The sequence below is a fragment of the Schistocerca serialis genome, chromosome 4 (genome assembly GCF_023864345.2).
Source record: "Schistocerca serialis cubense isolate TAMUIC-IGC-003099 chromosome 4, iqSchSeri2.2, whole genome shotgun sequence".
In the NCBI taxonomy this organism is placed as follows: Eukaryota; Metazoa; Arthropoda; class Insecta; order Orthoptera; family Acrididae; genus Schistocerca; species Schistocerca serialis.
The window spans coordinates 580336086-580361814 of NC_064641.1; the positions used below are offsets into that span (position 1 = coordinate 580336086).

At 40.2% G+C, this 25729-nt stretch overlaps 1 protein-coding gene across 1 annotated transcript in view; it reads left to right on the top strand.

Moving 5' to 3' along the window:
- The window catches only part of LOC126474615 (solute carrier family 22 member 7-like), a 111637-nt gene that overhangs the window by 78980 nt on the left and 6928 nt on the right, over positions 1-25729 (top strand). Inside the window, exons 8-9 of the mRNA XM_050102091.1 lie at positions 13148-13335; positions 13476-13682. Of these exons, the coding sequence (XP_049958048.1) occupies positions 13148-13335; positions 13476-13682 (395 nt within the window). The remainder of the gene's footprint in view (positions 1-13147; positions 13336-13475; positions 13683-25729) is intronic.

Sequence of the window (25729 nt, forward strand, 5' to 3'; positions counted from 1 at the left end):
TGACTCGTAATGCTCCTTTCTCTTCTCTTTCTATTATATTATCCTCAAGTTTGTTCACCTTACATAGATCCTGTAAATACGCACTCCTTCCACCTTCCAGCTTTCCCTTCTGTTTTCTTCGGAGGTCTCCTTAATTTTTGCTGTAGGCTGCATCTATCTTTCCCCTAATTATGGATGCTTCTACAGCCTTGCATGGGCCCTCTACCCACTCCTGCTTGGCCGTTGGGCACTTTCCGTGAAACTCATCTATTCCTTTCTTTATTCTCTTTCATCTGCACCATTCACTGCATTTGACAATTTCTCTTTTCATCAGTTAAAGTCAGTGCCTCCTGAGTTGTCCATGGATTTCTAGTAGACCTTGTCTTTTTACCTATATGATCGTCTGCTGCTTCCCCTATTTCATCTCTCAAACCTATCCATTCGTCTTTTGTTGTATTGCTTTCCCTTGTTTCCGTCCAACAATGCCTGTCACTCCCTCTCAAACTCTCAACAACCCCTAGTTCCTTCAAATTATCCAGGTCCCATCTCCTTAATTTCCTACCTTTTTACAAATTTTTCAGTTTTAATTAGCAATTTATAGGCAATTACTTATGGTCACAGTCCACATCTACATCTATACTCTGCAATATGTTACATTTACGAATGGAGGGCGGGAAGAATGACTGTTTAAATGCCGCCGTGCGTGCTGTAATTAATCTTATCATGTTATGATTCCTACAGGTGCGATACATAGGGGGTTGTGGTGTGTTGCTACAGTTATAATTTATAGCCGTGTCTCGACACATCATTAGCAGGCTTTCTCGGGACAGTTTACGTCGATCTTCAGTAGTCCGCCAGTTCAGTTTCTTCAGCATCTCCATGACACTCTCCATTGGATCTAACAAACCTTGACCATCGTGCTGCCCTTCTCTGAATACGTTCAATGTCCCTTGTTAGTACTACTAGGTACAGGCCCCACACATTTGAGCAATATTCTAGGATGTGTCAAATAAATGATTTGTAAGTAATCTCCTTTGCAGGCTGATTGCATTTCCTACTAGCCTACCAACAAACCGGCGTCTGCCACCTGTTTTACATACGGCTAAGCCTATGTGATCGTTCCATTTTATATGCTTACAGAGTGTTACACCCATGTGTATGTATTAGTTGACTGATTCCAACCGTGCGCCCCTTATACTACATTTATAGTAGACCACATATTTTTTTTCATTTTGTGAAATGTACACTTTTATGTTTCTGGTAATTCAAAGGAAGTTGCCTATCTTTGCGCCACATTGAAATCTTATTGAGATCTGACTGAATATTTATGCATCTTCTTTCAGATAGTACTTCATTATAGATGACTGCATCGTACATATATACAAAGTTTAATGTTACTTTTAATTTTGTCTGCAATGTTATTAATATTAAAGATGCATAACATGTGTCGCAACACACTTCCCTGGAGCAAAGCCGCAGTTACTTCTACATCTGGCAATGACTGCCCATCCAGGATAACAAGTTGTGTCGACCCTAGCAAAGAATCCATATCAAAGGAACCATTCCGGCGCTGGGCGACGTCGAGGAGGTCATTCTGTTCGAGATATCTCATTACCTTTGAGCACAGTATCTGTCCTGGAGATGCCTAACGGTTTAAGATCTGGTTCTGAAATCTCTGTCTTATCATTAGACAACCAGTACGTAACCTACCACTATCTCCAGGTCTCTTCCACGTTTACAACCAACTTGCATGATTCTTAAGTCAAGTGTTACCAATGATTAAATTATGCTCTGTGCAAAATGTGGTTGCTTTCTCTTTCATTCCTTTTCCCCATTCCATCCCTGTCTTTCAGTTCTCCCACTATTTTCCTTCTCTTCATCTTCGTAATATTTCAGTCACCTTTCACAATTAAAATTTCCTCTCGGGTAACTTCTGAATAATTTCTTTTGTCTCATCCTACATTGTTTCAATCTCTTCATTTGCGAATCTAGATGGCACACAAACTTGTGCTACTGCGGTGTGTGCTGGCTTTGTGTCTGCTTTGGCTACGATAATGCGTTCACTCTGCTGCTCATAGTAGCTTGCCTCATTCTTATTTTCTTATTCGTCATTAGACCTACTCCTGCATTACCTCTATTTGATTTTATGTTTATAATCCTGTAGGAACTCACCTGACAATAAATTCTGTCCATCTTGCCATCAAACTTCAGCTATCCTCACTATATCTAACTTCAAACAATAGAATTTCCCTTTTATATTTTCTAACCTGTCTATCAGATTAAGTGACCTCACATTGCACCCTCCAATCCGTAGAGTACTGGTTTTGTTTTTGGTAATGATGACAACCTCCTCAGTAGTCCCTGCCCAGATATCTGAATGGGGAGACCATCTTACGTACAGAATATTTTTCTCAAGAGTATGCCATCATCATTTAATAGTACAGCAGAGCTTTACGTCCTCAGGAAAAAAAATGATTGGCTGCAGTTTTCCAATCCCTTTAGTTGCTCGCAAAACCAACACATCAAGGGCCATATTAGCTATTATTACAAGGCCAGATCGATCGGTTATTCAGGCTGTGGCCGCTGCAACTACTGAAAAGGCTGCTCCCCTTTTAAGGAACCACATATTTCTGTGGCTTTCCCACAGATACCCTTTCATTGTGGTAGCACCTACGTTACAGCTATCTGTATCGAGGCATACAAGCCACTCCTCAGCAATGTGTGTCATTTCTAGGGATATTTAATTTACCTTTCATAATTGGTTGCCCTGAGAACAGTGCCGTCCACGTGCTGCGTATTTACATGTTGTTACTCTTTGTCATCCGTATGCCACAAACAATTATATACATCTAAACATAATACACAAAATAAAACGAAATCTTCTATATTTCGGCTCTTCGGAGTCCCTTTTACAAAGAAGAACAAAAATGGTGCATCTTAATATATAACTTTACCTGTTTTAACAAGAGCAATGTGGAGTGTGGTTCAAGTAGAGTTTGTGTTGTTACAGGCATTGTTGATATCTTCCATCGATAATACTGGGGGATTCCAGTAATGCCATCTCTCTCTCCAATCCCCAGTATCTGAGTCGATTAGACATTAATTAGTTACAAGTATCATGTTTTAAAACTGAAGAATTATTATACTCTGTGTCTTATTAATATCCTACTATCTAATCAAACTTGCTCCATCTCTGCTTCATATTCAGCTACTGTGGATGCTATCCTAAGTTTACTGTCTATTATCAGAAGTGAGTCTCACATACTGCTCAAGCAGTAAGCTGTTGTCTTGACCTGTATTCTGTCTTTCTCGTTTTTTTGCGCATCGCCTTCAGTAGTCCTTCTAAAGGCCCCCATACACAGGCCGATCAGTCAGCTCAGCCCCCTTTGCCAAATGGGTCTGCCCGACGTGTCGGGTCTGGTGTGGGTGCACAAGTTTTACAGCAAAGCGCTACCTCGCAGTCCTGATCGCTACCTCCTGATCGCTACCTGTCAGTACAAACTCTGTCACTGCAGGCAGGTAGGTTTCACCAAGCAGTTGCCATTGCCCACACACAGAGGGGTCAGCGAGCTGGCTGGTGAACAAGTCGGCACACCGATCAGGCTGTGCGTATGAGGCTCAGGGGTTCAGACACCCAGCTGTGAGCAAACTTTTCCTTTGTTGGGCCACGGTGCCATTAACTGATAACATGTCCGTTAGCATCCCATTAAGGTGCCCATCCACAGCCGACCAGTCCGGCCACTCGCTCACTGACTGTAACTACAACACATTCGACTGTGTGTGGACACCGGCGAACAAATGGCGGACCCTACATGTCTTTCTTGGTGGTGGGAGGCAGCGATCGTTGCAAACACACGGGACTCGCTGGTGGAACCGATGCACCCAAACCACAGATCCGATTGGGAGCCTGTCACCCACACACAGGCGAGCTTATCTTCGCTAACACGCTTGGTGAGCGGGTCTGCAACAACTCAGCCTGAGTGGGACAGTTTTAAGCTTTACCTCTACTCAGTATCCAGTGCTGTAGATGCTGTTTGAATTCTGAACATTACCAAATCATTACATTTAAGATATATGTCTCATTGTACTTTTTAGTGTGCTTGCTAAAATTCCCTTAATAAAATGCCAACAGCCATAATTAAAACAGAGAGATTTTGCTATAAGTATTGTTCGTTTGATACTCAATGTATATCATGTCGAACACAGGTCTAACTTCTCTTGGCTCAAATCAGCATATGCTAACCATGTCCATTTCGACAGCATTATCTCCCAAAAGTAAGTTTTCACTGGTGCTTCACAATATACAAGTGGTGCGAAAAGTGTAAGGATGTAACTTGGACCACACATAGAAAGAACCACCTACAGCACAGTGCAGAAAGTAACTGAAAGAAATACACAATGAGACAGACAGAAATGGCACATTTACGCAACGTCGATAATTACACGGAAGTCACCGTAATTCACGGAGGTCCCCTGGACGTCACAAAAGGCAGGGCATGGTACTTAATACGATTTGTGATCACCATAGACGGCAATGTATCCTCTGCAACGTTCTTCCATGCTGGCTATAAGGTTGGGAAGGAGTGCTAGTTCTGCTAGGTTTGTAGGAGAGCTTCTGTGAAGTTTGGAAGGTAGGAGACGAGGTACTGGCGGAATTAAAGCTGTGAGGAACGGGCGTGAGTCGTGCTTGGGTAGCTCAGTTGGTAGAGCACTTGGCCGCGAAAGGCAAAGGTCCCGAATTCGAGTCTCGGTCCGGCACACAGTTTTAATCTGCCAGGAAGGTTCATATCAGCGCACACTCCGATATAAAGTGAAAATTTCATTCTAGGATCCTATTGCTCATTTTTTGGAAATGTAAGTGTCGCAATTGTCCTAGCGTGATCGATATTATTAGCAGCTTGCTACTTACTTACTTTGACTTACAACTTGTCTTGCTTAACATGTTTATAATTTGTAGCATTTATTGGTATCGTTAACTTTGATTTCTTAAGCTGCCCTTATGAGCAGATCTTTTTGCGTTTCGTTCAATCAGTCTTCCACACTTTCTCATACTTCCTCACAGTGTTAATGTCATTTGTAGTTTAATTCGAGTTCAGATATCTTTGTTCACTATTAAGTTTTGTTGTGATTTTAATGAATCATTAGAGAAAATAAATATCTGTTAATCTCAGTCATGGCAAAGATTCCAAGATACAGTACGTTCTCCTCATTAGGTGACCTATAATAAATGTAGCCTGGTGCATACTGAAGCTGGTTGTTCACACTGCGCCGGCCGAAGTGGCCGTGCGGTTAAAGGCGCTGCAGTCTGGAACCGCAAGACCGCTACGGTCGCAGGTTCGAATCCTGCCTCGGGCATGGATGTTTGTGATGTCTTTAGGTTAGTTAGGGTTAACTAGTTCTAAGTTCTAGGGGACTAATGACCTCATCAGTTGAGTCCCATAGTGCTCAGAGCCATATGAACCATATATATGTTCACACTGTGATGGCGTTATCGTTGTGCACAGTGGCCAAAATGTATAATCAATCATATTACGAGTTCAGAGAAAAGATAGAGCATTGCACTCGGTCATTTTGTATTATCGAAGAGTTGTTTTGAAACGGGCATAGCACTTACGCTTCTCAACTGTGGTCAAGAACATAAACCTAACTTCCACTCTTATCATATCTTACTTTCTTGGAATGTGTCAGTCTTATTCTTTGTGATAAACTTAAGAAATTTAGTTGTAGACCTTTTGTCCTTTTGCAATTACTGTTCGTGACTTAACGTCTTGCGAGTTTCCCTAAGCTGAATCCACCATTCACACTTTCCATTAACTTGGTTACTATAATTTCGATATTTCCCATGATAATTTCCTCTTCGTCTATCAAATTCACCCACTCCTGTTCTTAGAGGACTGTGACAGTAGTTTCGCTGATCTTGTGCTCCATACTATGGCCTCTCTTCAAGCTATCGTTGCGCGTTTATTTGAGCTGGAGTCATGATAAATCTCAGTGACGGTACTTCTTCCCAACTTCGCACATCATCTTGCTTCTTGCCTTTCCACCTGTTTCTGCACCAGCCTTCCAAATTCTGATTGTTACCTGTCAATGAGTCTAACTGATCTACTATCTGCACAATAGAATTGACATCTGTTTGTGGAATTCCAATTAACTTTTCCTGTATTAATACTGGCAACTTAATCATTATAACTGAAATTAGGTTCCACTCTTTAAGCAGGTCGTCCGAATACTGAAGTTTTTCTAAACAGGTGTGAAAGAGTTCTTTATTATTCTTGCACCCGCTACTATTGAAATTACGACCTTCAAATATTTCTTTCCTCACAATGTTTTGTGCGTTTTCAGACCAATATCAGTTCAGATGCGCACTTTTGAATTGATCGAATGTGTTGCATTGCAGTCCCGTAATCCCAAGAAAATGTTCCTTCTAAGCTACTAATTACGCAACCAATCTTCTTCTTATCATCCCACTGCTCCAAAAATATTCCATCAAACTGTAGTTTGGTTGCAGCCTGGCATTTTCTTCCTCTGTCAGAGGAATTATGAAAGTTACATACTTACAAATGTTGATGATCAAACATTAGATAATTTTTATTTTTAAATTTCAGTTTTCCTGCTCATACCGTACTTCAGATACTTTGCTTTATTTCAGTTCCACCTGAGCAGCATACTGAGCCCCTGACTCTAATTCTCACTCCGTCTCTAATGACCTCGATGTCAATGGGACATTAATCCCTACTCTTCCTTCCTTCCTTCCTTCCTTCTAATTTTACCTCAGACCTGTCGTCATTTTTTCGCGATTTTCTACAGTTCTGAATGAAGTTCACTCTTGGCACATGTCTTTCGGATTAGTTCTACCCTCATAAAGAAACCAACATTAACCCTTACTATTTTTATATCACATTGCTCATGAGCAATTTAATAAATACCATTAGTTTCTTTTTGACCGTTCACTAACTGCACAGTATTAGATTCTAAAAGAGTTATTCGAAGTTCATCTGCATCAAACAATTCTTTATTCTTAGAACCTTCTTCGGCTAAAGAATCAGTTACTAATTCATTAAGTTAGATCGAGGTTTCTAAACAAATATCATCTCCCAGTTTATCAAATTGAGACTTCTTTTCCACTGAAGATTTTAACAGCCTGTTCAAGCTTTTCTAGATTCTGTCTCGTACTGACGAAAATTTCTTTGGTGGAACTTTGAGTTCATGCCAGGAATTCTGTGAGAATTCTCATCATACCACATTCATCATCAGTAACATTTACCACCATACTTAAAACAGATATTTCACCATCACTATAGACAGTCACATGGTCTGATGATACAGCACGCTGACTTCGACTTTGTACATTCATTTCTAACATCATGGTCCTCTGAGAGTACTTGAGCACTATCTTCCCTGACATCTGAAATGTCTTGCATTGATGAACTTTCATCACGTAATTCTGACTATTTGTCATGTGATTCTAGTTCATCCTTGTGATCACTCCCATGAGCGTCACATACTTCCATATTACTTAACACCATGAGGTATCCTCTATTCTCACTCTTGGTTCAAATGTTACTGATATTTATAAATAAACATCCGTTTACTACTAGCTAACCTATTTGGTAATGCTGCTTTTCACTACACTGAAAAGCGTGTAATGCCACAGGTCCTGGGGCTTTTAAGAAAGATAAGATCGTCCTGCTCTGAAATTTGGGCGTCTTGGCTGCGTGTCGTTGGCTATTGGGCTTCCCTCGCTTCGACTGGTCGTGTATTGCCTTTTGCTTTCATTGCTGGTGGCACACTGCGGTGACAACGATCGTCTGCCTGCCTCCACGTGGAGACTACAAAGAACCGCATGCTGCCTCACGCCACAGCTGCCTGCAGCTGTTGTGTTATCTGTCCGCTGTGTTGCATCGTAACTCAAGTCTCACAGTCTTCTTCTTTTCTTGGCGTCAGTCTTTTGCTTTGCGTCCCACATCAGAATCTGTTACATTGCTCGTGCGTTGCACAGTGTACCAAATTATTTACTGTCTCTGAAATGTTGCGTAGTTTTTAAATTACAGCAAAATTCGTCAAAGTCACTTCCACTAATTTTTATGCTCTTTGCTGCTATTGTTACCACAAATCACTCTACATCCACTACAAAACACTGTTTACTAGAGATGGGCAAACTGAAACACGTAACTGTTTCGAAACAAATGAAACAGTACAATGTAATGTTTCGATACGATGTTTCGAAACAGTGAAACAGTTTGCGTTTTGTAATCTAATAAACCTACACATTTTATCATCTTGAATGTCTACTGTATAAGTGTGTCCATATAAACATAAATGAGGTGCGAGAGCGCTAATCATATCGCAGAAAGTATGAAACTATCACTTAGGCGTTTTGGCAGTTTCGTATTTCCTGAAGCAAATGTGCTGCTTTCGTGTCGTGTGACTTTCATACTTTTCAATTGGCTGAGGACAGCCATAGCTGAAGACAGAAGAACCACCACGAACGGAACTGGAGGTGGGAGCAAACTGCAGAAACAACGGATATGCTACTGGGATTCCCACATTCCGTTAGTATGGGTAATCTACCCAATCTTGCTAATTTCCCCATGCACACAAAGGGAATCATTGTGGATAATAGGCACCGTGACTATAGACTCACAAATAATGCCAAATAATTCGAATAAATATCAAAATATAACAGAAAAAATTTTGTCTTTTACGGTGTTTCGAAGCGTTACTATAAATTCACTATGCTTCCCAGCCCTTCCCGTTCACCATTACACTTTCAGTGATACGTCAAACAGATTGCTTGCAATTATACCTACATCAAATTTAAGTATGTGTCTAATAACTGTCACTTTACGCTTTTTTTTATTCAAAATGTTGTAGGCCTACTTGCGTTTCTTAATATGATTACTGTACATAACCAGAGAAACGTATGTTGTAAAAAAAAGTGAATGATTTTCACATATTTATTATTTTGAATGTGAATAGTATGCGTTGTTTTATTGTTTGGTTAGTGTTTATAAAGCAGATGTTACGCCATTTCAGAATAGGACAGTCAGATAGAAACGAAGCTTTATTTTCGGATATCTTAAGCTTCATGCTATTGCTTGTCAAATAGATTTCGACACTCTTGAAAGTGTTTCACGAAGTGGTATGTTGTGTTTCAGTACCTATGCCGAGCCCGAATCTCGTCCGACACAGCGCGGAATGAAACATCACTGTTTCGATACAATTAGTCCGTTCCAAGCACAGGTGGACTGAAACAGCCTTATGTGGAAACAACGATACAGTTTCTGTGTCTGGCTCGAGATCGAATTTGGTTACCCGAGACAGGGGCGGAGTGAAACACCACTGTATCGAAATAGTGAACCACAGCCGTTCCGAAACACTGAAACAGTTCCACGTATCGGTACACTGTATCGAAACAGAAACAGTGGCCGAGTCTACTGTTTACCAAATTGCTATCTCAACTCACTATTACTGCAATTTCACCGTTCACTTTTCCGACAGATCTCAGGTGTCACAGTCACTGAAAATCATCCCCACAAGGGATAGCATGCTTCGAAATATGTACTAGTAGCAGGATGTAACAGACTGACCACATACAGGAGGGCTGTGGTTGGAAATGTGCAAAATCAGTCACACCTCACAAAGTTTCTTGAACTTTTATCAATCTTCTAAAGATATTGATCTACTACTCGCTGCAGAAGATTATGCCTGGTTGTGGTTTTGTTTATGAAGTGATACTGCTAGATTAGGATTAGAGAGAACTGAGGATCTACTTTGCCATGAAGATCACTCCAGTATTGTTTTACGGATGCCTTATTTTGATTTCTTACAGTAAGTCATCACACACCAAATAATTACATTAAGTGATTAAACGATCAGTCAATCATATAGTATGCTAACACACAAATCCAACTGTGCTCGACAACACTCTTTTATCAATACCCTGAACAATGAAACAAGTCATGCACAGTACAGCTCATCAAATTAACAAAACCTTATACTCGTGATCACAGTTGTCTTCAGCCATCACATAATCTGCTTCCACCTCCCTCCAAAAATTCAGTATTTCCTAACAGTTAGTTACAGCAATCAAATATTCGACCGCTCACTTCGGCTTGACTCCAATACCACACTCTACTGGTACACTTAACACTTTGGCTGAAATAATTAAACGGTTAACGTACTTTTTTACAATGATTAGGTGCATGCCCGCTCACTGTGGCCACCACTACTCGACTCTGGGCAGCAATGACACCAGCGTTTCTGCCTCAGGTGCCATAAAAATTACCGCTACCTTATAGTGTCCAGCTTCCCTCAGGCAATAGGAAGCGAATATGCTGCCTCCGAGTCGACTTTGAGCCTTTAACCTGCCACTAGGATGCTTTCACTGCGTAAAAGGCTCCCCAACAGTAAGGCTTGCTACATATTACACAGTATTACAATTTGAGGGACACTCATTTGCCATAAATTTTATGCTACCATGCCTGACACTGTAAGGGTGAATAAACAACAGAAAGCCAGTCAAACGAAGTTTCTCACTCCTTCTAGCAGACTAATGAAATCAACTACTTTTAATTGTGGAGGAAATATAATGAAGCCTGGACAACAAAGTGCGCTAGTAGATGCAAATGAGGACCACTGCACCATGGACGAATCAGCAGTTTTATTTAGTGACAGATATTTTACTTTATGACATGACACCATATCCAAGCAATTTCAAAGTTAACTTTTCGGTTACAAATTAAAAAATATGTGTTTCAATGTTTTTGGAAGTTGAACCCCTAAAGGGGCCCAATAGCGGATGAGATTTCTTAGGGAAATATTTTATTACGAAAGCATTTTTAAAGCTAAATCAATGAAATTTAAATTTGGCTTCTCAGTAAGAAATAAAAGTACATGTTTCACCGTTTTTGGAGATCCAGTCCCTATGGGTCACAACTAAGGATGAAAGTTTTTATGGATTATTTCATTGTGCAAGAATTTTTGAATATGAGTCTATGAAAATTTGTATCTGGATCCTCTGCTAGAAATAAAACATAAGCATGTCACTGTTTTTTGAGAAATCGACTCCTAAGAAGGTGAAATGGGGTCAGAATGATTCACTGACTCATCATCGCCAAGCCCAAACAGCTAAGGATAGAGACTTGAAGATCGGAGATGGAGTGGCGCAAACTGTAGGCGTCATTTAAGAAGAGACTGTCCGAAATTCCACTTTTAAGGGGGTGTAATGCTTTTTGAAAGTATGTCGCGGTTAAGGGAATTTTGAAACTAGAACTACGAAAACTGGTATTTGGTTTCTCAATCAGAAATTTAAAAAATACAAGTTTGAGCACTTTTAGGAATTCAACAACTAAAGAGGTAAAACAGTGGCTGAAAATGTTTTTGAAAATAAATAATTACTAAAGATCTACTAAAGGATTTTTAAGGCTACATCTATGACAATTGATATTTCACTTCTCTGTTATAAAAAAATATATGTTTCAGTGTTTTTGGAAATTCAACACCTAAGGAAGTGTAACAGAGGATGAACATTTTTAAGAAAATGTTCTGTTACAGCACAAAAAATTTAAAGCTAAATTTATGAAAATTAGTATTTCACTTCTCGGTTAGATGTAAAGAAATATTTCCACAAGAACACAAAAGGCATAATTAACAAAAGCTTTGGACTCTGCTACCGGTATCGCTTTTTGGTGAAAAATACATTGGGAAAAGACAATGCATAAGGCCTTAACTAGCGTGAAAAGCTTAGAAGGTGTTGTGTTTTGTTAATAACATAAATATTAGATTAAATAAAAACAAAGGAATCTCTGCAGGCCGTACCATCTATGCGAGCAAAGCAGCGCGTGGTAAGCTACTATTCTAATAAATAAATCGTTCAAAGTCTAGAAAAAAAAACCATAAGCGGTAACGTTTTCATTAAATCCTAAGGTGTGTCTTGTCGAAATTGCAGAGGTAGTACTCAAATAAAGAATTGTATCGATCTGTGTAAAGTCAACCAATTTCTTAAACTATTAACAATCACAAACAATGGATCAGTAAATCGGAGATACCAACATTTCACGTGTAACGGGTGTATTGTATAGGCCAGATACGAAGTTCAGCCTGCCACCCAGATCAAATAACTGCATGACACTGGGGCCAGCAAACACCTGTGCAGATTGGCAGTCATGCGCCAAGTGACTCCAGCGCGTTCACCAACGCACTATTTTACGTCCGAACAGGTATCAGAACAGTCACACATATTGTCAAGCTGGGACAAAAGTGTCAGGTGGTTCTTGTATCTGAACGGTGAACTGATCCTCTTGTCTGGCCAGCACAGTATACAGACTGGTCCAATATGCTGAAATAATAATTAAAGATAAAGGCAACAGCCTACATCATTAAATTGTTAATTGTTAAGTACTCCCATTATCATCTAAAAAACAATCCATATAAATTCAGATACACATAAAAATTGAAATTTTGCAGGTATGTTAGTAAGTTACTGTATTTATAAGTTATTCTGTTAATGATGAGAACTAAATTTCTGAAATGCTTTGTAATTCTGTACATAAATTTGGGAGTGAAATGGATCCCATATTGTTGGTCAGAGTGCTGAGCTTCTTTATTGCCTTTCAGTAGTGAACAAATCTCAATTAAATAATAATAAATATCCAGTATAACAACGATAATTGTGCTTTTGGGATATTTATTTCACTGCAGAGAGGCTTAAGAAATATTTGTTGCAGTCACTACATTGTTAGTGTCATTTGTCACAAATAATGTAATATCCATGTAATATGGCATAAAACAATATGTGAGTTAAATTTTTCACTAGGATTTCTAAATATTTTGATCTTCAGGAATTCCCTGCATCATTGTCTACTCTACTAGGCCACAGTTTCGTAACGTTTCAGGACTTAATTTATTCCTTTCGGAATACCGTTGCTACTGCCTTAGCAGAAAAATTCCAGAACCAGGGTTTAATTAGAGTTAATTTTCAATACATTTCGTCCTCCGTACACGTCAATTCAATTAAATAAACATGAAAAAGGAAACTGAATTGAAGTAGTTCTTTTCATTCCATTAAAGGCACACTATCCTTCTTTTCAAAATACTGTATTGCAGAAAACTTACTAGTCATTTAATATTTATCTGAGTCTTATTCAAAAACTATCTCCCTTTCTAGTGTCTGGGCCTGACTGGATGGTGAATTCAGGAGCTGTTCTCTTGAGGTTTTTCAGTTCAATGTCGTTGTTTATCAACGTTATCCAAAGCATGGAAATCCATCCAACGTGTGTCAGACAGATTGGTTCTGCCATTGAGTGGGCTGTCATCGCGTCCATGATTGGAGTTGCGCCATATATTGTGTACTTGGTACGTTTTGTAGTCACTGTCACACCTTCCCTATTATGGCTTTACTAATTCACGTGAAACAGTAAATGTAATTTTTCAGATAGGCCTAATTTTATTACATCCTAAAGTTAGTAGATTTCTTAACGATTTGTTCTTTGCAGGGTGAGTTGGTTGATCGCCGGTGCCTATATGGTGTGCTTGGAATTCTCCTCTTCTTGGCAGCTGTGGTAACGTCCTTTCTTCCAGAGTCTTTGCACGAGAGATTACCAGAGACTCTCGAAGATGCTACCAATTATGGTGCCTGTCAAAAATACTGGAGCTTACCTGTCATTAAAAAGGGATGGAGATCCGCTACTTACATGCCTGGCGTATTATTTCTTAACAATTTATGCTTCAGTATACCTTTTTCCAAAGTCATATTTATGCTTTTTAACCTCTTTCGCATTCTGTTCATAATTTGTGGATGTGATCTCGGCAAACGGCTGAGTAAAATTAAGAAAGAAAGAAAATTAGCACACACTGTACTTAAAACAGAACATTAATTTCTAGCTTTGAAGGTTGGTACACCAATTAGAATGTAAATTAATATTCACACCCTTTCATATCATCATCGTTAGACTCACTTTGTAATGAGCAGTGTACCAAATTTATTTTCGGTGCCTCTGAGAGAGAAGACATGAGTTGTTTTCACTGTAACCTCATCCTCTAACTCTTAGATTGCCTGCAGATATTATTTTTGTGCTCTCCTGTGAGCAATGGTTCATACTAATCGTAAGAAAGACTGGAAACTTTATTGCATTATCACATGGCAACATTAATCGGTCGCCACCACACTTTGTCTGGAAATCTTCTCAACTACTCTTATAAGGTTAGTCAGGAAGATATATTACGGTATATTGATAATTTTTACTTATGGACCGTCTGACAGAAACTGAATAAAACACAATTTTAGTGCCATACGCGTTTCGCCTTTATTTTCTGCAAGGTATCATCAGTGGCCTGGAATATGTACATATGTTAGCTATTTAATTTACATTTTTGTCACTGTGCCTGTAGGTTATAAACAGTTCTGGTGGTTGGTATTTCCTATTAAGTAATAATATTTTGAACTGTACTTACAGGTTGCGTGGACAATTTCTTACATATTGCGCTCCTGTTGCATTTTTGGTGTTGTTCTTCTTCTTATGAACGCCAATTAGCGGTTTTCTCCACATTCCACAGCACTATGCACTCAAGGTTACTAAATAATAAGGTTGGGCAGTAAGCGCTCTGCTCTGCCATTGGCTGGCCTAGTGACGTCAGCGTGGAAGCAAGCGCTCACAAGCAGACGACACGGCATGCGCGTTTACGTCAAGTTTTTGGCGGAAGATTTTGTTTATACCAGAAATGAGATGTCTAAACTGCTTTTCTGCTGCTAAAATATTACAGTTAAAACTGATGAGTTATATTCTTTCGCAGCTTATGCCTCACACATTGGTAAAATTTCAGATCACAACCGTACACTGACACACACTTGAAATTCGAAACCTCGGCTCAAATAAATCAGAAACTGTTCATTTATTCGCATTGAAATGAATTTACTTAAGAGCTCGAAGTTGCACACACTTGTTTGTAAGAACAGCATTCCTTCTTCCTAAAGCCGCTATAGTATTCATCAAAGTAACTTTATCTGTGTCTCAAAAAAAAAAAAAAAAAAAAAAAAAAACTGTCATCTGTAGATGTGCTCTTATTATGATGTTTCTTATTTGGTGACAGCTTTTCCAGAGATTTCTTATGTAGTTCTCGTTTCTTATACCGTTTGGTTCTGTCTTCTGTTGCGGGTGACAGTCGCACTACTGCACGGCAAATTGCGCGAAGGAACTGCATCTGGCTTGAGCATTCTTTTTCGGGGCAAATTAAGCAATTCAGACTGTAAATCCCTTAAGTAATCTGTTTCTGCGAAATGGCGAGAACATATTCTTGCACGCACTCTTGCGTGTGTGTTTACACTGTCTTTCCCTCAACATTTCGACAACCATAGTTTTTGTAATGTTTCATTACGAGGGAAACTGTGATACATTACGTCAGTTCCCTTCGTGCTCCAGTTGTAGGAAAAACAGCCCGTTACAGCACAGCCTGGCATTGTAAAAATTAATTTTCTCGCTCACTTGTAGATTCTCCAATAAGAATTTCACTGGACGAACCATAAACTATAGAGCTGGCGAACACAATGTTGATTCCGCTGTCCACTATCGCTAACTATTTCAGTTCCGAATCAAATATCAATTACAGCAAAAACCGTTAACACCTCCCGAATTCCGAATGTTTCCGCTGTTGACTGAGTACCTCAGAAGAAAGAACTCAATCAAAATACTCCTTCAAAATCAAAACAACACAAGAAAAACAATCACACACAATTCGAACCGTGTACTGTTTGGCACAGTTGCTTCCACGGTGACGTCATGCGCACAACTGAGAAAACACGTTGCTTTCTGCGCATAGCTTTCTGCGCCCCCCTGTATGCACTGAACACTTGTTTTTATGCAATGTTTTGGTTTCTGTTGCCGACTGTCAAATTTTTTTTGGCAAAGATCGAATGTTATTGCCAAACTTATGGGTGTAACTATTGAAGTATCTGTGGTCTGTTCGTGTATGCATTTGTGTGTGCGTTTGTGTATGTGTGTATGTGTGTGTGTGTGTGTGTGTGTGTGTGTGTGTTTTGGTGTGCTATTTATTTAATTTTTTTGTATTTTATTTATTTATTTTTTTGTGCTGTGTGTGTGTGTGTGTGTGTGTATTTTGGTGTGATAAATTTTTATTTTATTTTATTTTTTTTTGTGCTCTGTATGTGTGTGTGTGTGTGTGTGTGTGTGTGTGTGTGTGTGTCTGTATTTTGGTGCGAAATAATTTTTTTTTGTCTCCGTGTGTATGTGTGTGTGTGTGTGTGTGTGTGTGTGTGTGTGTGTGTGTGTGTGTGTCCAGATGATGTGGGGAGAGGTTTTTTTGTTTTATGTTATCATTTCCTTTATTAAGTGTAGTATGAAACAAACCATTCCACATTTGCAGAGCATTTAAAACACTATAACCATCATCCTACAAACATGGAACAAGAAATGAAAATAAGCAACCATGACAAACATCTTATACAAACGCAAGAAAACTTCCACAACCAGAAATCCATAGCAGAAAACAAACACGTGATAAATGAACAAACACACATCAGCACAGGCTCCCTACTACACTTAATAAAGGAAATGATAACATAGAACAAAAAAAAAACTCTTCCCCACACCATCTGGACACACACACACACACACACGCACGCACACACCCACACACACATATACACACGAAGACAAAAAAAAAAATTATTTCGCACCAAAATACAGACACACACTCACAAACACACACACACACACACACACACAAACACACACACACACACACACACACACATACAGAGCACAAAAAAAAATTATCACACCAAAATACACACACACACACAGCACAAAAAATAAATAAATAAAATACAATAAAGTAAAATAAATAGCGCACCAAAACACACACATACACACACACACACACAGCACAAAAAATAAATAAATAAATAAAATAACTAGCACAGCAAAACACATACACACACACACACACACACACACACACACACATACACACATACACAAACGCACACACAAATGCATAGACGAACAGACCACAGATACTTCAATAGTTACACCCATAAGTTTGGCAATAACATTCGATCTTTGGCAAAAAAACATTTGACAGTCGGCAACAGAAACCAAAACATTGCATTAAAACAAGTGTTCAGTGCATAGTGCTGTGGAATGTGGAGAAAACCGCTAATTGGCGTTCATAAGAAGAAGAACAACACCAAAAATGCAACAGGAGCGCAATATGTAAGAAATTGTCCACGCAACCTGTAAGTACAGTTCAAAACATTACTACTTAGTAGGAAATACCAACCACCAAAACTGTTTATAACCTATAGGCACAGTGACAAAAATGTAAATTAAATAGCTAACATATGTACATATTCCAGGCCACTGATGATGTCTTGCAGAAAATAAAGGCGAAACGCGTATGGCACTAAAATTGTGTTTTATTCAATTGCTGTCAGACGGTCCATAAGTAAAAATTATCAATATACCGTAATATTACACGCAACTGAGGAAGACAGGACTACAAAAGTTGAAGATGTCAGGAAGATACAGTTAGTAGCATTTCGTATATGTGTGCGGTGTCTGCTTTTTTCGAACACACACACACACACACACACACACACGCGCACACACAGATGTGTATGAACACACACTGAAGCGCCAAAGAAACTGGTACAGGCATGCACATTCAAATGCAGAGATTTGTAATTAGGCAGAATACGACGCTGCGGTCGGCAACATCTATGTATAAGAAGTGCCTGGCGCATATGGTAGAACAGTGGTGGTGTGGTGTACCACGAATTGCTTCCCCGAGGTGTAACCACAACTGCTAACATTTATCGTCAACAACTGAGACGTCTTGGAGACGCAATCCAAGAATAACGATCAGGAAGACTGCATTAAATGATGCTACTCCACGATAAAGCCCGCTCGAATTCTGCTAGACTGGCAAAAACGATATACAAGCGTTGCGTTGGGATGTTACTGCGCATCTACCCGTATTCGACTGATATTACACCTCCAGACTGTCACCTTTTCCGTTCTCTATCGAGCAGCCTTCAAGAAACTTCTTTCCGGATGAAAATGCACTCTGAACGGACTCGATGAGGTCTTCGCCTCAAAAACGTGTGATATCTATAGCTGCGAATCGAACCCTTACCCAAACAATGGCAGACTGTTGTAAATGGTGAAGGAGAATATAATATTGACGACTAAATTCCCTGTTACGGTTATCAATTGTGGTATTAAACTTACGGAAAAACGATATGAACTTGTGAAACAACATAATATGCTGCGGTACTTACTTCATTTTGAAATATCAAAATCACTATAATCGATATCGAAAAGAGAGTCAATTCACTATCAAACCCGCCAGGTTAGCCGAGAGGGCTAATGCGCTGCTTCCTGGACTCGGGTAGACGCGCCGGTCCCGGATCGAATCCGCCCGGCGGCTTAACGATGGAGGCCGGTGTGCCGGCCAGCCTGGATGTGGTTTTTAGGCGGTTTTCCACATCCCTCTAGGTGAATACCGGCTGGTCCCCACGTCCTGCCTCAGTTACACGGCTCGCAGACATCTGAACACCTTTGCACTATTCCATGGGTTACACTAGAAACGGACAGTTGGGGTACACTAATTCCGTCTCGAAAGGGGGGGGGGGGGGGGAATGGTGTGGCGGCAGGAAGGGCATCTGGCCGCCCCTTCAATTAACCTTGCCACAGCCGATTAAGCATGCCGACCCTGCGTCATTGCGGGAAAAGGCACAAGCAAAAGAAAAGAAAGAAAGAAAAGTCAATTCATTATCAAGCTGTGGTATCAGTCTACAAGGTGCGGAAGAGTCAAACTTTGTTATCTAATAGTTTCTTCAATATGTAAAGAGAAAAACTGCTTAGAGGGGAAGTATTTAACACAAGCAGTAAAAGTTTTACTGAGAAACTAACATCAGGAACAGATATAACTTTACTTCGGTTCCATAAAACGGTAACCAAATTGACTAAAGTCAGAACACTTTCATGATGCGAGAATGATAAGGTGCCACGTTACTTCTACTGACGTGGAGTCGCACATATGCAACGCACCTACTATGAATCTGTTATGCCACACGTCACGCCGGCTGTGGTACTTTGATGGCCGTCTTGTCAGGATGCGCACAGAGAGAAAGCGGACTACCTGCGCATTGGGGCCCAGTTCGACGCGGCTTTAACCCAGCGCGGAAAATATCACCTTGTTATCTAATGAGGCGACGTGCTGTGCTGACATGATCTCAAACGATTTTGCAGAAACTAATGGGCAAAAAAAAAAAAAACCATTACGTTACTTATAGCTCTATATGTCATCCTCATGGATAGGTTCCCAAAATTTCGATAATGGTCGTACTTATTGTGCTGTTCTCACTGAAGTAAGTCGCGGCGCGAAATTCGAAAAAGTTTGCAATGATAAATATGCGTCGCTATGATTTTGCATTTGGTGCGTATTACATCATATGTTGCTGAGAATGAAATTTAAGCAAAATACTGAATTTTTCTTTAGCCTTAGTAGGAGTTCTCTATCTGTCTCCAATCTGGAGAAAACACGCCTCCAACTGCAGCCACATGAGAATGAAATATTTATAACGTACGTTGTATCTCATAAACCGTTCGAGATACCGAAACGAGATTTTGGCAGGTGATGATCACGCCAAAAAGAGCGTGTTTTGCTACATGGTTAACATATGGAACTTCTTTATCCACGTTGGTATAGCAGAAGCTACGGTTTTTATTTTATTTTTTTCCATCCACTACTGCAATTTTTTAAGACTCTTCGACAGCTATAAGGAGGAGAATCTGCTAGTATAAAAATAAGGAGGAAATTCCTTATCTTATACTACAGCAAACCGACACAGTGAGCTTTTACGTAAGGTATTGACCACCCTGATCGCATATTGCTCGTTTAATAAAAGACCTAAGTTTCAAGATTCTGTCGCATAGCAACTGCAAGGCGAGTTTGTGCCATTTTGTAATATGTTTTGGCAGAAAAAAGCAAAATTAAACCGCTCAACAAGAGAAATGTAGCCATTCCTCATAACTGATGAACCTTCCTCAGAAAAGAAATGGTTAACAGTTCAGGCAAAAATAAATCGGGACGGAAATAAGTACATGTGTGCCGTTCACCAGATATAAAAACCGATAACTCAAGATCGAAGTGAGCTACCGCTCTGCTCTCAGTTCTAAATAAAATTTCGATGCCTTATCTACATTTAACACACGACTACATATGAGCTAAAATCAACCATATATGCAAAGTTTACGCAATGCGTTTTTACCTCCGCAAACCCTTGAAAATTTCGTGCAGTGCTTTACTTAATTTAATGCAGCATGGTAACTACGACAAATAACGGCAGCATATTTACTCCCTTATCGAGTGAAGATATCAGACTGTAAGATGTGAAAAATTAATTTTCTCGCTCAATAGTTTTCTTAAAATCGGACGATAAGTACGTCATAGCACCCAGCAAGTCAGCATGGAGGGAACTGAGCCCACTGTGCATGACTATCCAACGGATATAAAAATCAATAACTCGAGAGCGAAACTAGCTATTGCTCTGCTCTCAATTTTAAATAAAATTTCGATATCTTATCTACTACATTTAGTGCATGGCAGTTGAAGGGCTACAATGAACAACATGCAAAGTTTACCACTGCAAACTCTTGAAAAGTTTGTGCAGTGGTTTACGTAATTTCATGCAGCGCAGCAGCTGTGACAAATAACAAAAAGAAATTGTCTCATATCGAGTGAAAATAGCAGACTTTAAGACGTGCAAGAAGTTAATCTTTTCCACCTGATAGCTTTTTTTGAAGTTGGATGACAAGTAGAGACCGTATTATAAGCATTTACATGTTGCATATTCATTTGCATATTTGGCTCCTTTTCATCGGTTATTGCATATTTTAACTAAAAACTAGTCACGATGCATATTTTCGCTCTATGTTTACTATATTTCAAAAATTTTGATGGGCGGTCTCTAGCTGGATCTAGTTTTGATGTCTCACAGATTGACCATGAGCTAGAACTGCGTGCAGTCGCTAACCCAGAGGCCACTGCCTAGCGAAGTCATTACATAAGAGGAACAGGAACAAGCAGACACAGTCAATGCTCCTAAGCCCGCACCCCCGGTTAATCCCCACCATTGTCATACCGTACTCGTTGGCAACAATTAAATTAAACTACGCAAGCTTTTAGTGGGACGCCCATTGTTACAGTTTAACTTTCTATTTACTTGTGGCAACGGCCTTGCCGCAGTGGTTACACCGGTTCCCGTGAGATCAGCGAAGTTACGCGCTGTCGGGCGTGGCCTTGCCATTTTTCGGGGTGCACTCAGCCTCGTGGTGCCAATTGAGGAGCTACCCGACCGAATAGTTGCGGCTTCGGTCAAGAATACCATCTTAACGGCCGGGAGTGCGGCGTGCTGACCCCACGCCCCTCCTATCCGCGTCCTCCACTGCGGATGACGCGGCGGTCGGATGGTACCGATGGGCCACTTGTAGCCTGTAGACGGAGTGATTTTTTTCTGTTTACTTGTACACAAATGAACGTGTTTACGACGTGTAGTGGGTAACGTGTTGTGCGCTGTCACCTGAGAAAAAAAACGGCGTTACGTGGATGGCTGACCATCTTGGAACATTTACATTTGACTCGGCCTCGGCTATCTTCAAATGGTTCGGCGCCAGTCGTCGTGGTCGGCAGGAGATCGGCGGCCCCTCAGACGTCTTGATATAGTGCACAGTGTTGTGCCCGACGTCCTTCGGTATGCCTGGTGCCGTGGTTAACGCTGGAAAGTCTTTCAATAGTGCGGCATACTGATTGTCAGTGGCAGTAATCAGCTGGGCAGACTGGGTGGATGTCTGGCGCTGGAAACCTGTGGCCGTCAACCGTGCGATCTGGTTCACAAGGTGGGTGTTGGTCATATCTGGCAAAAGGTTATAGAACACCAAGAAATCCGTCCTAATATTGGCTCTGCCGCATCCGCCACCCTGAAATTCCAGAGGAACGTGCAGTGGAGGCCAAGATCCATCTCTATTCTGTGCAAGCCATACGTTGTAGTAGGCGAGTTATTTGCCGCCGCCAGGCAAAACGACATACGTGGTCGGCACTGATGTAGCGTCATACGTGGGTAAATACATAAGTTGGAGCGAGTATCACTCAAGTTCTTATAACCGGTGTGTCGATCGCTGATGGACAGGTACTGTGATGTTGGCCAGTAATCAGGCGAAGCACCTTTGTTCAACTGCAGCTGGCATTTGGGAAAGCGTACCGTTTGGCGGCAGCGTTACACACGTTCCCCAAAATGCTGGTGGTACCAGGGGCCCTATTCTGTATCGTTCATACCGATCGGTGTAGTAGGTTTTTCTCGGTAGTGACGTCATTTTCGGTTCTGTACCGAAATATCCTATTCAGTAAGATTCTGAGACCTGTTACCGAACGGTCCTCCCACCGCTTTTACGACAATTGTACCGTGAGGTTTTGGATTTCGCTGTGTCCCTGTCAATCGGTGAGCTGTGGTTTATGTACACTTATAATTTGTTATTTTAAACATATTTAGCGGTTTTAGCTTTGGATTTAGTGAGTATGTTACTCAAGATTCACCAGAGGACGCATCCGGTTGGAAAGTGAGTTCATAATAGACTATTTTCCCTTGTTAGAAATATGGTTAGGTTAGGTTGTTACTGTGAATGATTACATCCAAAAAGAAAACGTTTTCGATCAATATTCTCTCAAAATACGTGTTATTTTAATGCAAATAAGAGTTTAAATATCAGGAAATATCAAGACATCGGCTCTGCTTACGTATATTACATGAGTGTGAACTGATGTTACTAGTGACTTTGTGTACTTTTTCCCAAAAATGGTTTAGTTAGTAATTATCAAAACGTGTTTACAACCTTCGAGTAACAATGGAAAGCAATTATGTGAAGCCTGATTTGGAAACCTTCCAAACTATTACGCAGCACCGTTTGGCAACGAAGTCAGCCTACGTTCCTCTCCCCAATAGTACAAGAATTGAGCAGTGCGTAGCTGTTGTTTAGCGTGGCCAAGTGGTTAGCGCGTGGGAGTGCTATACAAAACAAGAGTTCGCGCACGGATGGGTGCAAATATTTTTTTTTGTCCTCTTCATATATGCAACACGTTCTGAGACATTGTTATTGGTGTAAGTTAAGATTTTTCTGCAATATTCGTTATTACTTACATGTAAGAGCGCGCTCCCTCAATAATGATTTCGTGATTCCCGTGCATTTAAAAAACGAAATATGAAAACGCTCGAGATGAAATTGCTGTGAATGAAACAACTGTTTATAGTTTTTCTTGTCATAAATAATTTACCATTTTTTCCGAATATGTAGCGATTTCCGAGTATGCGGTTAGACAGGAACCTAAGAGCACAACTTAAATTACGGGGAATGTAACTAGCAGCAGTCATTTTCATATTCTTGCTTGTCACAAGTATTTATCTGCGATCGAATCCTCAACAACAATAGACTGAGATGAAAGATCTCCGCCGCTTTAGACAGTAGCACCATATTCGATACATTTTCAATAATGAGATACGTGTTATAAACTTCGACGAACTGCAGGAGCCCTGGAAAACACGTTTTTTCAATTTTGTTTTTAAGACCCAAATCATTGAGGTATCATATAGGGAAATGGATAGGTTGAAGTTAGATATAGTGGGAATTAGTGAAGTTCGGTGGCAGGAGGAACAAGACTTCTGGTCAGGTGACTACAGGGTTATAAACACAAAATCAAATAGGGGTAATGCAGGAGTAGGTTTAATAATGAATAGGAAAATAGGAATGCGGGTAAGCTACTACAAACAGCATAGTGAACGCATTATTGTGGCCAAGATAGATACGAAGCCCACACCTACTACAGTAGTGCAAGTTTATATGCCAACTAGCTCTGCAGATGACGAAGAAATTGAAGAAATGTATGATGAAATAAAAGAAATTATTCAGATTGTGAAGGGAGACAAAAATTTAATAGTCATAGGTGACTGGAATTCGAGTGTAGGAAAAGGGAGAGAAGGAAACATAGTAGGTGAATATGGATTGGGGGACAGAAATGAAAGAGGAAGCCGCCTGGTAGAATTTTGCACAGAGCACAACATAATCATAACTAACACTTGGTTTAAGAATCATGAAAGAAGGCTGTATACATGGAAGAACCCTGGAGATACTAAAAGGTATCAGATAGATTATATAATGGTAAGACAGAGATTTAGGAACCAGGTTTTAAATTGTAAGACATTTCCAGGGGCAGATGTGGACTCTGACCACAATCTATTGGTTATGACCTGTAGATTAAAACTGAAGAAACTGCAAAAAGGTGGGAATTTAAGGAGATGGGACCTGGATAAACTAAAAGAACCAGAGGTTGTACAGAGATTCAGGGAGAGCATAAGGGAGCAATTGACAGGAATGGGGGAAATAAATACAGAAGAAGAAGAATGGGTAGCTTTGAGGGATGAAGTAGTGAAGGCAGCAGAGGATCAAGTAGGTAAAAAGACGAGGGCTAGTAGAAATCCTTGGGTAACAGAAGAAATATTGAATTTAATTGATGAAAGGAGAAAATATAAAAATGCAGTAAGTGAAACAGGCAAAAAGGAATACAAACGTCTCAAAAATGAGATCGACAGGAAGTGCAAAATGGCTAAGAAGGGATGGCTAGAGGACAAATGTAAGGATGTAGAGGCCTATCTCACTAGGGGTAAGATAGATACCGCCTACAGGAAAATTAAAGAGACCTTTGGAGATAAGAGAACGACTTGTATGAATATTAAGAGCTCAGATGGAAACCCAGTTCTAAGCAAAGAAGGGAAAGCAGAAAGGTGGAAGGAGTATATAGAGGGTCTATACAAGGGTGATGTACTTGAGGACAATATTATGGAAATGGAAGAGGATGTAGATGAAGATGAAATGGGAGATACGATACTGCGTGAAGAGTTTGACAGAGCACTGAAAGACCTGAGTCGAAACAAGGCCCCCGGAGTAGACAATATTCCATTGGAACTACTGACGGCCGTGGGAGAGCCAGTCCTGACAAAACTCTACCATCTGGTGAGCAAGATGTATGAAACAGGTGAAATACCCTTAGACTTCAAGAAGAATATAATAATTCCAATCCCAAAGAAAGCAGGTATTGACAGATGTGAAAATTACCGAACTATCAACTTAATAAGTCACAGCTGCAAAATACTAACACGAATTCTTTACAGACGAATGGAAAAACTAGTAGAAGCCAACCTCGGGGAAGATCAGTTTGGATTCTGTAGAAACACTGGAACACGTGAGGCAATACTGACCTTACGACTTATCTTAGAAGAAAGATTAAGGAAAGGCAAACCTACGTTTCTAGCATTTGTAGACTTAGAGAAAGCTTTTGACAATGTTGACTGGAATACTCTCTTTCAAATTCTAAAGGTGGCGGGGGTAAAATACAGGGAGCGAAAGGCTATTTACAATTTGTACAGATACCAGATGGCAGTTATAAGAGTCGAGGGACATGAAGGGAAGCAGTGGTTGGGAAGGGAGTAAGACAGGGTTGTAGCCTCTCCCCGATGTTGTTCAATCTGTATATTGAGCAAGCAGTAAAGGAAACAAAAGAAAAATTCGGAGTAGGTATTAAAATTCATGGAGAAGAAATAAAAACTTTGAGGTTCGCCGATGACATTGTAATTCTGTCAGAGACAGCAAAGGACTTGGAAGAGCAGTTGAATGGAATGGAC